General features: G+C 34.0%; 1 protein-coding gene across 7 annotated transcripts in view; it reads left to right on the top strand.

Moving 5' to 3' along the window:
• The window catches only part of TBC1D15 (TBC1 domain family member 15), an 83,179-nt gene extending 71,126 nt beyond the window's left edge, over window positions 1-12,053 (top strand). For 6 of the 7 annotated variants that reach the window (XM_033221256.1, XM_033221255.1, XM_033221259.1 and 3 more), the window contains 6 exons: window positions 1,591-1,691; window positions 5,429-5,528; window positions 6,189-6,286; window positions 8,457-8,573; window positions 9,095-9,181; window positions 10,716-12,050. In XM_033221256.1, coding sequence (XP_033077147.1) covers window positions 1,591-1,691; window positions 5,429-5,528; window positions 6,189-6,286; window positions 8,457-8,573; window positions 9,095-9,181; window positions 10,716-10,937 — 725 coding nt within the window. In that variant the 3' untranslated portion in view covers window positions 10,938-12,050. Of the gene's footprint in view, window positions 1-1,590; window positions 1,692-5,428; window positions 5,529-6,188; window positions 6,287-8,456; window positions 8,574-9,094; window positions 9,182-10,715 lie in introns of all 7 variants that reach the window. The other variant, XM_033221253.1, reaches the window with a different exon arrangement.
• Window positions 12,054-12,470: the final 417 nt, after the last annotated feature.

Below are 12,470 nucleotides of genomic sequence, written 5' to 3'. Positions count from 1 at the left end.
GATTACATGTAGTTATCTTGTCGTATGTCACTTTTGTCTAGTTTTTTTCTCTAAATATCTTGGTAACTTCATTGTCTGGTACTGTAATAATTGGATGCCCTCCATGAGAACCCAGGTGCCCTTTTATCCTAAAGTGAGTAGAGCTGTATTTTCCCATAGGGTACAGTGTAGACAGAGTGAGGTTAATAGGACTGTGGAAAGATGTGACGGTAGATGATTGGACAGAGGCTCACAGCAAATTGAGCTGGAACTTCATTTGTAAGGAGATTCTGAGGTAATCTGAGTGCCTCTGTCTATTGTATGTTTGATCTGAGTTTTCTCAAGAGATTTAGTTTACCTGCCTTCTGAGATCATTTTTTAAAGTTTTCCTCCGAAACAGAGTAATGTATAATTATGTATCATTTATATGATAGCAGAACTATCCCCTCCCTCTTTTATTAAATATTTACTTTTACATGGCTTCAGTGCAGATAGATTTTGTTGAATATAAATGTAAGCTATTGATCTGCAAATGAAAGACTATTTTCCAGACTTCCCAAGCTACCAATAAAGACATTTCTACGTGATTTTAATAAATACACAGAAGTTACCAAAGTTGAATGATAATGTTTAAGTAAAAAGGCTTAGTATAAGCTCATGTCCCTTCGTTGGTTCAAGAACCTCTTAAGTCTGAAAATTTTTCAAGTCTTGAAAATTGTAAAACAAGGATAAATGAGGGTTTTATAAGAGGAAGTAAAAAAACAAGAAGTTTGACATGTTCAAGTGAAAAAGTAAAACTAACACTTTTTCTTATTTTTAAGTGAGGGATCTGATTCCTTAATTTCCTAGTTTTTCTTTTAATCAAGGGCTCTATTACTGTCACCGTTGAGAAATTATAATAACATCAAGAGATATGTAGGTAAGTGGTCACTTTAGGTACAAAATATTGATTGGATTAAGCCCAGTTGCTGGCATTGGTTGGGTGTAGAGAGTAACAAAAAAAGAAAGAAGGACATAGATATGACTATTTAAAAGAGGCTCTTAATTTTGTAACTCCTGTTGTATGAATCTAAAGGTCTGATTGTTAAAGCAGTTGAACCCAAAGTTCTTATTTTATGTGGCTTGCTCATCGTAGTTTGGTATTGCTAACCACTCTGGGCTTGGAACTTTCTTCTTGATTTTTGCAACATTCTTCTCCCTTCATTTTTTTCTTTACTTCTCTGACTGGTCTTTCTTAAACCTATCTTTGAGTGTATACTCTTACATTTGACATTCCTCTCAATTATCTCTTCACTCCTCTTCTGTCTCATGATGCTCTTGCACATTATTTCTAAAATATTACCCACTCTTGATAGTGTATCTGCACTGAGACACATACTAGAAGCTACATATTGCTTGACATCTCAATCTAAAACAACTCATCTTTCTTACTCATGACTAGAGTTCCTCCTCCTCATTTATATTCTTTTCTTGGTGAATATCAATGTCTACCAATTTCTGAATGCAAATGAGAAAGATACAATTTTAAGTGAAGTGGTGGTGATATGCACAACTTTCAGAAGGATACATAAAACTTGGGTTTTCAGAGACTATTTTTTCTTTTCTTTTTAGGATATGTTCAGGGAATGAGTGACTTACTTTCCCCTCTTTTGTATGTGATGGAAAATGAAGTAGATGCCTTTTGGTGCTTTGCCTCTTACATGGACCAAATGGTAAGAACAGGGATTCCTTCCATTAAACTGATTTTGAAAATTTTAGTTTTATAATTTTATAGTGTAAGGTTGATTTTTATGTTTCGCCAACTGTGATGGAACTTAAAATAATTACCTCATGCCTTTTGTTACTTTTTCTTTTTAGTAGCCTTTCAGGGTCTTAGAAATACTGGTGGTGTTTTTAATACAGGAAATAGTTTGTGCCTGTAGTATAGGAATAATCAGGATTTAATATCAGTAAATGCTTATGTTCTACTAAAGAGCCATGCGTCATTATAGAATATTGATAAAATAGATGAATTCAATTTTGTGGAATAGTTGAACTTTAATATTATCTGTTTCAGAGATAAAGCTTAGTCATGCCAAGTAATATCCTTACCTTTTGTGAAGATTTTGAATTTTGTCATTATAGCAACTGATTTTTCTCCAGATGTGTTTGAACTATTTGTAACTGACACTTTCTTAGGAATTCATTGTTATTTTCCCAGAAGTATATGATTATTAGAATTGAACTGTCTATATATACATGTTAGTACAAAGAACATTTTATCTATTATCATTGTTAAATCTTTGAGACAGAGTTCTAGGATAATAGTGCAGAGAATATTGATAGGGAAATAAAATAGAAAAGTCTCTCAAGCAATCTATTAGAAAAAAAAAAAAACAGAAGGGGTGAGACTAAATAAAGGCATATGAAGTTCAAAGACCTGACTACATAGGTTGCTGCGTTTTTTCAAAATAAGACTAACATACTGGATGCCGAGCCTTTATGTTGGACATTGAAATGGCTTGCTTGCAAGGAGATACACATTTTGAATCTAACCATCTGAAATATTGTCCTGTAATACAGGGTTTAACTCAGAGTTTTTGGGATACGAATGTGAAATTTGGAAGTGGTACCCTTCTCTTTTTTTCTTTACATGTATTCTTCCCTTTTGCTTGCCTGTTTTTCTTTCTCCTTCAGATTTTCCCTGCTTGTGCCCATTTCCTCAAGTCTCTTGTCCATAGATTCAACTTGTTCTCACTTCTTTCAGTTTTTTTCTAAGTGTATACTTGGGAAGATTTGATAGTTTTAAAATGTTCTTTTACTATTAAGTTCATAAATATTCAAATTTTTTTTTGCCATAAATTATTATTTTTTGATTATTTGGAAGGATTATCAGTGCAGTAATTTGGTAATGTCATTGTTTGTCTTCCTTCCTGTTTTGATTGATTGATTTGTGTACCTTCTTAGTTCCATTTACTCCCAAGTGCTCTAGAAACCTGAGGCATTTATTATAAAGGTCTGTATAGCTGATACCAATTACATAAAAACTGTTGTCTGCCTTCCTTGTGTTTTTGTTGTTTATCCTCTTTTCACGAGAGTTAGTATGTTCCTTGATAAAAGGGATTATATCTTTGTTTCAGTGGTAGCATACCAGAATTTTCCTAATGCCTGACATGAGGTTGTTCAACAGATTTTTGTAGAATAAACACATGAATCTTTCCCCACTGATTAGTTTAAATTGCTATAGTAGATATTCTAAAAAATATAAAAATAAAACTAAGATGAACATACTGTAATTAGGATTGTGCAATAAGTTTTCAATAAAACTAAGCCAATATTGACATGTAAATATATATTGACATATAATGCCACATACATACATGCATACACGTGTGTATATAGATCTCATATGTAAAGACTGCCTTCTGAACATGTGTAATAAACACTTTATAGTCTGTCATTTTTTGGGTATGAAGGTTCAGTTTCTTTGTTCTATCATTTTCACAGTAAATGCTCTTGTGTTTGCCTTTTCCGTTAAGGATGTTCTGGGGATTTTTCTAGTCTTTATTCTAAAAAGTTATCTTCTTAGTATATTGTCTGCTAACATCTTTTCTTTCATAATGTTTGAATAATGAGAGGGCAATACGTGGCAATAAAAATAACCTGTATGATTTTTTTCACTGCATTGCCTTTGTTTGATGTCCCTAAATCTGTGCTGCTGTTTCTTGATTCTTTGTGTTTGTTTTATAGCTTTACTTCATGTAAGTTTGTACTACTTTTGTGGTGGCTGAACCTACTGTCCATAAATTTACTTTTATTGATGTTTACTTACATCTAATGTAGGTCTAGGCATAGACTTTGTCTATTATTATGGAAATACAAAGTACAGGTGATCTGATGAACTTTGTTATACCCATCATCCATTTTGCCATATAGTTTTAGTTTCTTTCTCCTCTCCATCTCGCCCTCCCATGCCCCAGAGACATTTATTTACAGACACATTTGAAGCCCTTTGTATATCCATTGTTGATCCCACTCTCCCTTCTCCAGGAGTAACCACTTTTTCAAATATGGTGTCTGTCATTATGGACATGCTTCTTTTTTACAGCAGAGTGGGTAGCAAATGGCTATGCCATGTTGGTATTCCCAAATCAGCTCTAGTCTTTGGCTGTGTCACAGTAAGAATGATCCTGTTAATCAGAGTTGATTCTGTCCCTTCTTTATAGATCTCTCCGGTAAATGTGGAGGAACTATATCCTAAAGCCTTGAGTTAGTCTGTTAATAAACGGTTTTCAAAATTATTAAAGAGAAACAGCTTTTTGAGAATTAATAGACTTAATTTTTTTTAAACTAAAGAATGAATTGTTTCTAATGTGATAGTTGTATTAAAGCACTGTTGCACTGTAAAAGTGAAAAAGTAAGTGTGAAGGAGGAAATGTTTTTCTAAGGCTTTCACTAGGTTGGGGTTAGGTTACCACAGAGGGATTGGAACATACGAGTTAAAGAGATCCAAATCATTTAAGAAGCCTTTCAGAGCATCTGTTTTGGTGCCTTCTGGCCCCTTGACTCAGGTGTTGGTAGGGAGTCTACTCAACTGTGAAGATTGCTTAAAGCATATGAACCCCAGCAGTTCTCAAACTTTGTGACCTCAGGGCCCCTTCACACTCTCCCACATTATTGAAGAACTGAAAGAGTTTTTGTTTATGTGGATTATATCTGTTGATGTTTATGTGAAAAATTAATACTGAGAAACTTGTATTCATTTATTAGTTCATTAACAACACATGCTACCTTAACATAGATTATATTTTTTGATGAAAAGTAACTTTTCCTAATGAAAAATTTACTGACACAGGGATTGTTTTAAATTTTTCATTTTTAAAAATGTCTGATTTAATAGAAGACAGCTGAATTTTCATATTTGCTTCTGTGTTCAGTCTGTATCACACATCATACAGCCTTTGCACTTGTGAAAATATTTAAGTACAAAATCCAGATAATGTTTTAGTGTTGTTGGTTTTGACTTTACGGATTCTCCAGTGTCAGCAAACCTAAGAAGTAATTCTTTAAAATGAAATACATATTAACCCTAAAATTAATTTTATTATATGTAATTTGAAGGAATATTTAACAATGGAAAGAATTTGTGTGTTTCTTTCACCAAGTCTTTTATGCTGTGTAAGAAATAAGTATCTCAGTCAGTCAGCAGTTGCTGTGTCTGCATTTTTCTTTATCTAAGTCAGATGAATAGAGGAAAAAATCCTTAGTTTTGAGAGCAAGGATTCTTTCTCTTTACTTTCCCTTTTAGTGTTGTATTAGTTTTTTGGTTAGTTACACACTTTTTAAGATAACCAGTGTGGTATAAGTTCAACATTTGTCCTTGGACATCATGTTTTAGTTATCAGTCATTATGTACTATAAAATATTTATGAAATATTACTTGTATAATAACAATTATTTCCTTTTAAAGCATCAGAATTTTGAAGAACAAATGCAAGGCATGAAGACCCAGCTAATTCAGCTGAGTACCTTACTTCGATTGTTAGACAGTGGATTTTGCAGTTACTTAGGTAAGTTTAGTGAATTAGAACTATACCCAGCAAATTGTAGAGTAATGCATAGAAAAAATTGTAAAGAACTCTTTAAAGAAGCCAGGTGCAGTGGCTCATGCCTATAATCCCAGCACTTAGAAAGCCAAGGAGGAAGGATTACTTGCACCCAGGAGTTTGAGACTAGCCTGACTAGCACAGTGAGACCCCATCTCTATAAGGAAAAAAAAAAAACATGCTGGCTATGGTGATGCATGCCTGTAGTCCCAGCCACTCAGGAGGCTGAGGTGGGAGGATTACTTGAGCCCAGGAGATTGAGGCTACAGTGAACTGGGATCACTCCATGCACTCCAACCTGGGTGACATAGCAAGACCCTGTCTCAATAAAAAAGAACTTAAAGATATATATAGTCTACTGCACTTTCTTCGGTTCCATAAAAGTGTGGGACCAAACTCTCATTGTATAATTCTGCCTTAAACTTGATTCATAAAATGTATTATTTGTTAGTTTTTAAAAACAAGTCAGCCTTCAAGTTTGAAATGATTCCTTAACATAGAAGACAAATGTATAGGGCTTGAATTGCCTAAGATGCATAGGAAAATTAGAGAAAAGTCTGTATTCTGACGTAATTAGCATGAGAATAAGTCGTATATGTGTATGTGTTTTTTTCTTCTGCATAGAATCTCAGGACTCCGGATACCTTTATTTTTGCTTCAGATGGCTTTTAATCAGATTCAAAAGGGAATTTAGTTTTCTAGATATTCTTCGATTATGGGAGGTAAGTCCTTAAATTATTATGCAAATGTGACATTTATTATGAAAAGAAACAATTTATTCTGTAGTGTATAAATGGATTATGATAGCCTTACTGAAATATCTACGGCAAGTATGTTCCAAAATTCTGATGAACTGGTAGCCTCTTCTTAAAAATTAGTCTCATACTGAATATTTGGTCTTTTGGAGCTTCATTCTTCAAATTACAGTCTCTGTGAGATTTGGGGCCAAGAGGTATCCCAGAACAAGTTCTCTAGACCATTTATTTGCTGCCTTTGTTCTTCGTTTGAGACACTTGACTTTATGTGAGGCTTTGCCACATCTGTTAGAGGATTTTCTCATGTTTTTGGTGTACTCCTTTTATTCCATTTTTTACCCAAAGCAACTCTTTATTTTTTCAACTTTTAGGTTCAGGGAGTAGATGTGCAGGTTTGTTACATAGGTAAATTGCATGGTGCTGTGGTTTGGTGTGTGAATGATTCCATCACCCAGGTAGTGAGCATAGTACCCAATAGGTAATTTTACATCCCATGTTTCCCTTATACCATCCCCCCATATGTAATCGCCATTGTTTATTTTTCCAGGGCAACCTTTAATGAAAAACCAAATCATTTCACATTTTCTTAAGTATTTGTTAATAATAAGTCAGTGTGCTTTTTTTTTTTTTTTTTTTTTTTTTTTTAAGAGAAGGGGTCTTGCTGTGACTGATCTTGAACTCCTGGACTCAAATAATCCCCTTGCCTTCAGCCTTATAAGTAGCTGGGACTACAGGTGTATGCCACTGTGTCCAGCCTGGTGTGCTTTTTAATCGAATGCTGGTATAATGATTGATCATACCTTAGGATAACAGAAATTCTTCCAAGGAAAGAATCGGAAGATAATCCATTTTGATAGTAAATACAACTTTATACAGTGGAACTCTAGTGGTCTCTCAGGTTTTTACAGCTGTAAATGGATTCCTATACTATTGATGGCTGTACTACCATTTGACAAGCTGATTACAAGTTAAAAGTGGATTGCTTTGTGCTCACTTCCTCTGTTCTGAAATTAGGAGTAAAACCCACATGCTCTGTATCTGGAATCATACTTAAATGTTTATCAGTTTTGTTAAATTAGTATCTTAATTTGGGGGTTAAAAATGGGTTAATTCATTTATGCCTAGTGTTCCATTATTGGAACGATAAGCATGTGGGAGTTGTTTATATCCTGCTGCTCAAGATCATCACCAAGTTCTGACTGAAAAATTGAAAAAATTGCAACTTCAGGCGTAAATGGGTTTTAAAGGATGAATTAAGAATATTATTACCACATAGCTAGAATAACTCCTCAATCTGTGTTTACTAAATAAATTCAAACTTTTAATGAAACTTTGAGGTTAATTGCATTGTAATTAAACTTTCAACAATTGGATTTAGTTTGAAAATTATTCAACTTGATTTACTCCTTTTGAAAGAAGTAAACACATTTCAGGTATGCTCTAATGGTATGGTTTGTGTGGGTGTTTTTATGTTTCCAGAAAAGATGTTATTGGGTACATGAAGCAGGGGGAAATTAAGACCCTAAATTCGAGGATATTATCTATATTTAGGAACAGCTGAGCTATTGATGAAGCATTTTATATGTTTGGTTATACATTTGGGGCAGTTAATTCAGTTATTGTCACAATCAGGGATAAAATGTGATACAAGGGTTTTAGGTATTTAGAATGGAGAGCTACCTTTGGGTGTTTCTGATTCCATGTACTATGTAACTGAACCTTTTTTATTTCCAGGACTTAGCTTTAGTCTTTTTTTTCAGATCAAAGTGAGAAACTGATACTTTGGAAAAATATTGAAAATACATCTAACCCTTACACGTTAACCTTGTGGCTGTAGGTCCTGCATTAATAACATTTATCATACTGGTTAAGCTCAGTAATTTACTTAATACAGTTATCTTAAAGAACCGCATTTAGAGTGTATCATATTCATATGATGTTAAACTTGATGGTAGTTACTTTGTAGGTGAAGGTAAGATTCTCGTTCCCCTCATTTCCTAGCTAGAAAAACCTTGGGCTACCCTAAACAGGCAACATCTACTTTGCATAGAAGTCATTCAGTGTTCAGAATTGTATCTGTGAGGAAAATGTTTTAGAATTGATACAGTTTGCAAAATAGTTCTTCTGCCTTCTATAGGTAATGTGGACCGAACTACCATGTAAAAATTTCCATCTTCTTCTCTGTTGTGCTATTCTGGAATCAGAAAAGCAGCAAATAATGGAAAAGCATTATGGCTTCAATGAAATACTTAAGGTAGTTATTCCTTTAATTCAGATTTTAGTGTTCTGGGTCTTCTATTTGGTGGTCCTGATATACAGAACATTTCCTTGGAACATTATTAAATCTCTTGAATAACTTAAATTGTGTCATTAACAGTGCTAGGAATGACTATCTGAGAATGACAGTTCAAATACACATTGGCCAGTTATTTTTACCTGGCTAATTAGGAAGAAAAGGAAATTCAACAAGTGTACTTGTAGTTTAGTTTTTCAAAAATTAATTGTCTTTTGATTATAACTTTGAGATATCAGACTTGGGAGAGCTGCTGGATTTAATGTTCCTTATATAAGATTATTAGCTAGTCTTTAGCTTTAAAACTTGAAATAATCTAAAGAAAGATACATTTAATTTCCTGTGTATTTGTAGTATATGAATGTTTTTATTTTAAGGATTTTATCTGCAGTGAAATATAACTGGTAATCAGTTGTTTGTATAATAGAATATAATAGTGTATTCAGTTTTGATTATCATTTTATTTTGTTGATACTTTTTAGCATATCAATGAATTGTCCATGAAAATTGATGTGGAAGATATGCTATGCAAGGCAGAAGCAATTTCTCTACAGATGGTAAAATGCAAGGTATACAGTGTTTCAAGTAATTGCAAGATTTGTTTGTTTTTGGTGGGTTGAGATCAAGAAAGATTTTTCTTCTTGGAAATAAAATAGCAGTTTTAGTAAGTTGAGGGCAGACAAGGTATTGACTGGCTTATTGTTTGCTGTTCTAGATTTACAGCACTTAATTGAAAACAGTTGACTAATTATGGCAGATAGGAAACAGCTAATAATAAGGCAAAATGATAAAAGTAATGAAAATATTTCTATAACAATTTAAGAGGCTGTAAAATTTCAGCAATGATATATTACCCAGTTGAGCTCATGAATACAGAATAGGGTCTCATATTAAATATGCAGAATCTCTAAATAAAAAGGAATGCTAATCAAAAATAATTGAAACAGTATTATTTAGCCTATGTCACTCACTTATATTAGTCAAGTTATTAATTATTTAAAAAGGCAAATTTGATATATGATCTGAATTTGAACCAAAGCAGTATACTTTTGGTGTGTTTTGGCTTTTTCTTTCTATTAAGAGAAAGGGCCTTGCTAAGTTGCCCAAGCTGGCCTTGAACTCCTGGGCTCAAGTGATCCCCCTGCCTTAGTTTCCTGAGTAGCTGGGATTACCAGTGCATGCACACCACTGTGCCCACCTCATGACTTTTTTTTTTTTGAGACGGAGTCTCATTCTGTTGCCCAGGCTGGAATGCAGTGGCATGACCTCGGCTCACTGCAGCCTTCTCTTCCTGAGTTCAATCAATTCTCCTACCTCAACTTCCTGAGTAGCTAGGATTACAGGCGCCCACTACCATGCCTGGCTAATTTTTGTATTTTTAGTAGAGACGAGGTTTCACCACGTTGGCCAGGTTGGTCCCGAATTCCTGACTTCAGGTGATCCACCCACCTCGACCTCACAAAGTTCTGGGATTACAGGCGATGCCTGACCATGACTTTGCATTTTTTTTTTTTTTTTTTTTAATACTTCAAGACCTAGGGTACATGTGTACAATGTGCAGGTTTGTTAACGTAGGTATACATGTGCCACGTTGGTTTGCTGCACCCATTATGACTTTGCATTTTTATGAAAATTCTTGCTTGGTCCTTGTATCATTTGTTCATGGATCCAAACTGTTACTTGGTTCAGTTCTACAAACATTTATGTGATACCTGTTCTCTTCCAAAGCATGTCAATGAGATGCTTCTTGCCTTTGAAGAACTCTGTTTACTGAAAGAGACAGATGGTCTAAGTAAGATGTTATTACAAAAAGTAGAAAGAGATAAATGCCAAATATTAGGACATGCTATGTTTGTGGGAATGTGGAGGTGGGATGGAGAGTGACTAATCTGGAAGATACCCAAGAACCACTTAGGGAAAGAAAGGTGGTTAGCATTTCATTTGGAGCTGAGAAAAAAGTTGTGAGAAGGGTACATGACATTCACATTGTTAGGACAAATGCTCAGATTCTGGAATCAATGTAGTCTTAAACAGAAGTGTTACTTTGTGGTTATTTTTCCTCTGTAGTGAAATATGGTTTTGAGTTTGATTTTTCATATCCAGGAATTGCCACAAGCAGTCTGTGAGATTCTTGGGCTTCAAGATAGTGAAGTTACAACACCAGATTCGGACGTTGGTGAAGACGAAAATGTTGTCATGACTCCTTGTTCTACATCTGCGTTTCAAAGTAATGCCTTGCCTACACTCTCTGCCAGTGGATCCAGAGATGACAGTCCAACACAGATAACAGTGTCCTCAGATGTCTGCAGATTAACACCTGCATGATCACTCTTCTTGCTTTTTTGGGAAGAGACACTTTGTTGCAACTCTTTTTCAAGTACTTGAAAGTTGAAAATTTAAAATCTTGGTATTGATCATGCTTTAAGGTTTATGTAAAGAAAGTGTACTGATGTTCTTACATTAAAGCTTTACAAAGATTTAAACTAATTATTTTTGTAGTTACTTCTACCAAATAGCCTTTCCTTTTCGATAACATTCCTGAGTATTTTTATAGCCAAGTACATTTTATTTTCTTGCTGATGAACTGGAATTGGATAAATATCGCAAGTGGATGAGTTGGAAATTATGCACTTTGAAAAACATTCACTTTGTTTACTCTAAGTTTATTGGGTTTGGGATTTGATTAAATTAAATATGGAGGCTTTCTATAGCATTCTAAGCTGAGAAGTAGATTGTTACCCAGTAATGAAATAAAAAATAAAAATAAAAGGATTTTTTTCTCTATTGTTTACAACAATACTCAGCTTAAATATTTATGTTGGTCGAATGTGATTTAAATTGGACATTTTCATCAATGCAGTCTAATGTGTAGACAAATAATTATTTCAACCATAATAAGTGGATTGGCAGTGTATTTTTTACATTGAACTTTTCTTCACTTGTATATAAAGATTATATATAAGTACTTATTTATGAGTATAAGAAAGGTTAGGCATATTTTCATTAACTGAATAAACTTGATTTATATAACCTGGTTTATCAAAATTTAACATGGCTTCAATATGAGATCTTTTTCAAAACTATTTTCTTAAACATTTATTTCATGAGATTGTGTTCAACCCTGTACCTGGTATAATTTTAAAATTAATTGCTTGTAACCTCACTTTACTAATAATGTTTATTATCTTTCCTAATAATGCATTAACTGATTAATCAGGTGTTTAAATTTTTATAAAGTACTCTTTGCAAAAAGCTTATTTGAAAAATTTCTAGATGCTCTCATGAGTCTCAAAATAATAATTGTATGTGCACAAAGCTGTTGTTTTTACCATGCAGTATTGCATGATTTTAAGTTATGTGGAATTAACATAACTTATTTTGGTTCAATTGTAAGTTGTTAACTCCTGTGTATATCATTAAAATAAATTTGAAGTTGAAGTAGTGTTTTTAGTTAAATTATACTTAGAAATAGTCTGCTTTTTTTTTTTTTTTTTTTTTTGAGACTGTCTTGCTCTGTTGCCCAGGCTGGAGTGCATTGGCACAATCCCGGCTCTCTGCAGCCTCCGCCTTCTGGGTTCAAGCGATTCTCGTGCCTCAGCCTCCCGAGGAGCTGGGACTACAGGCTTGTGCCATCGCACCCAACTAATTTCTGTATTTTGAGTAGAGACAGGGTTTCGCCATGTTGGCCAGTCTAGTCTCGAACTCCTGACCTCAAGTGATCCACTTGTCTCAGCCTCCCAAAGTGCTGAGATTACAGGTGTGAGCCACTGTGCCCGGCTAATTCTTTAATAGAAGAAAAAACATCCAAGATGGACCTCAATTCATCTCATTTTTATGTGATTAAAATGATCATCTGAA

The sequence above is a fragment of the Trachypithecus francoisi genome, unplaced genomic scaffold (genome assembly GCF_009764315.1).
Source record: "Trachypithecus francoisi isolate TF-2019V2 unplaced genomic scaffold, Tfra_2.0 Lachesis_group11, whole genome shotgun sequence".
NCBI lineage: Eukaryota > Metazoa > Chordata > Mammalia > Primates > Cercopithecidae > Trachypithecus > Trachypithecus francoisi.
This window is presented reverse-complemented; position numbering and strand designations above follow the sequence as displayed.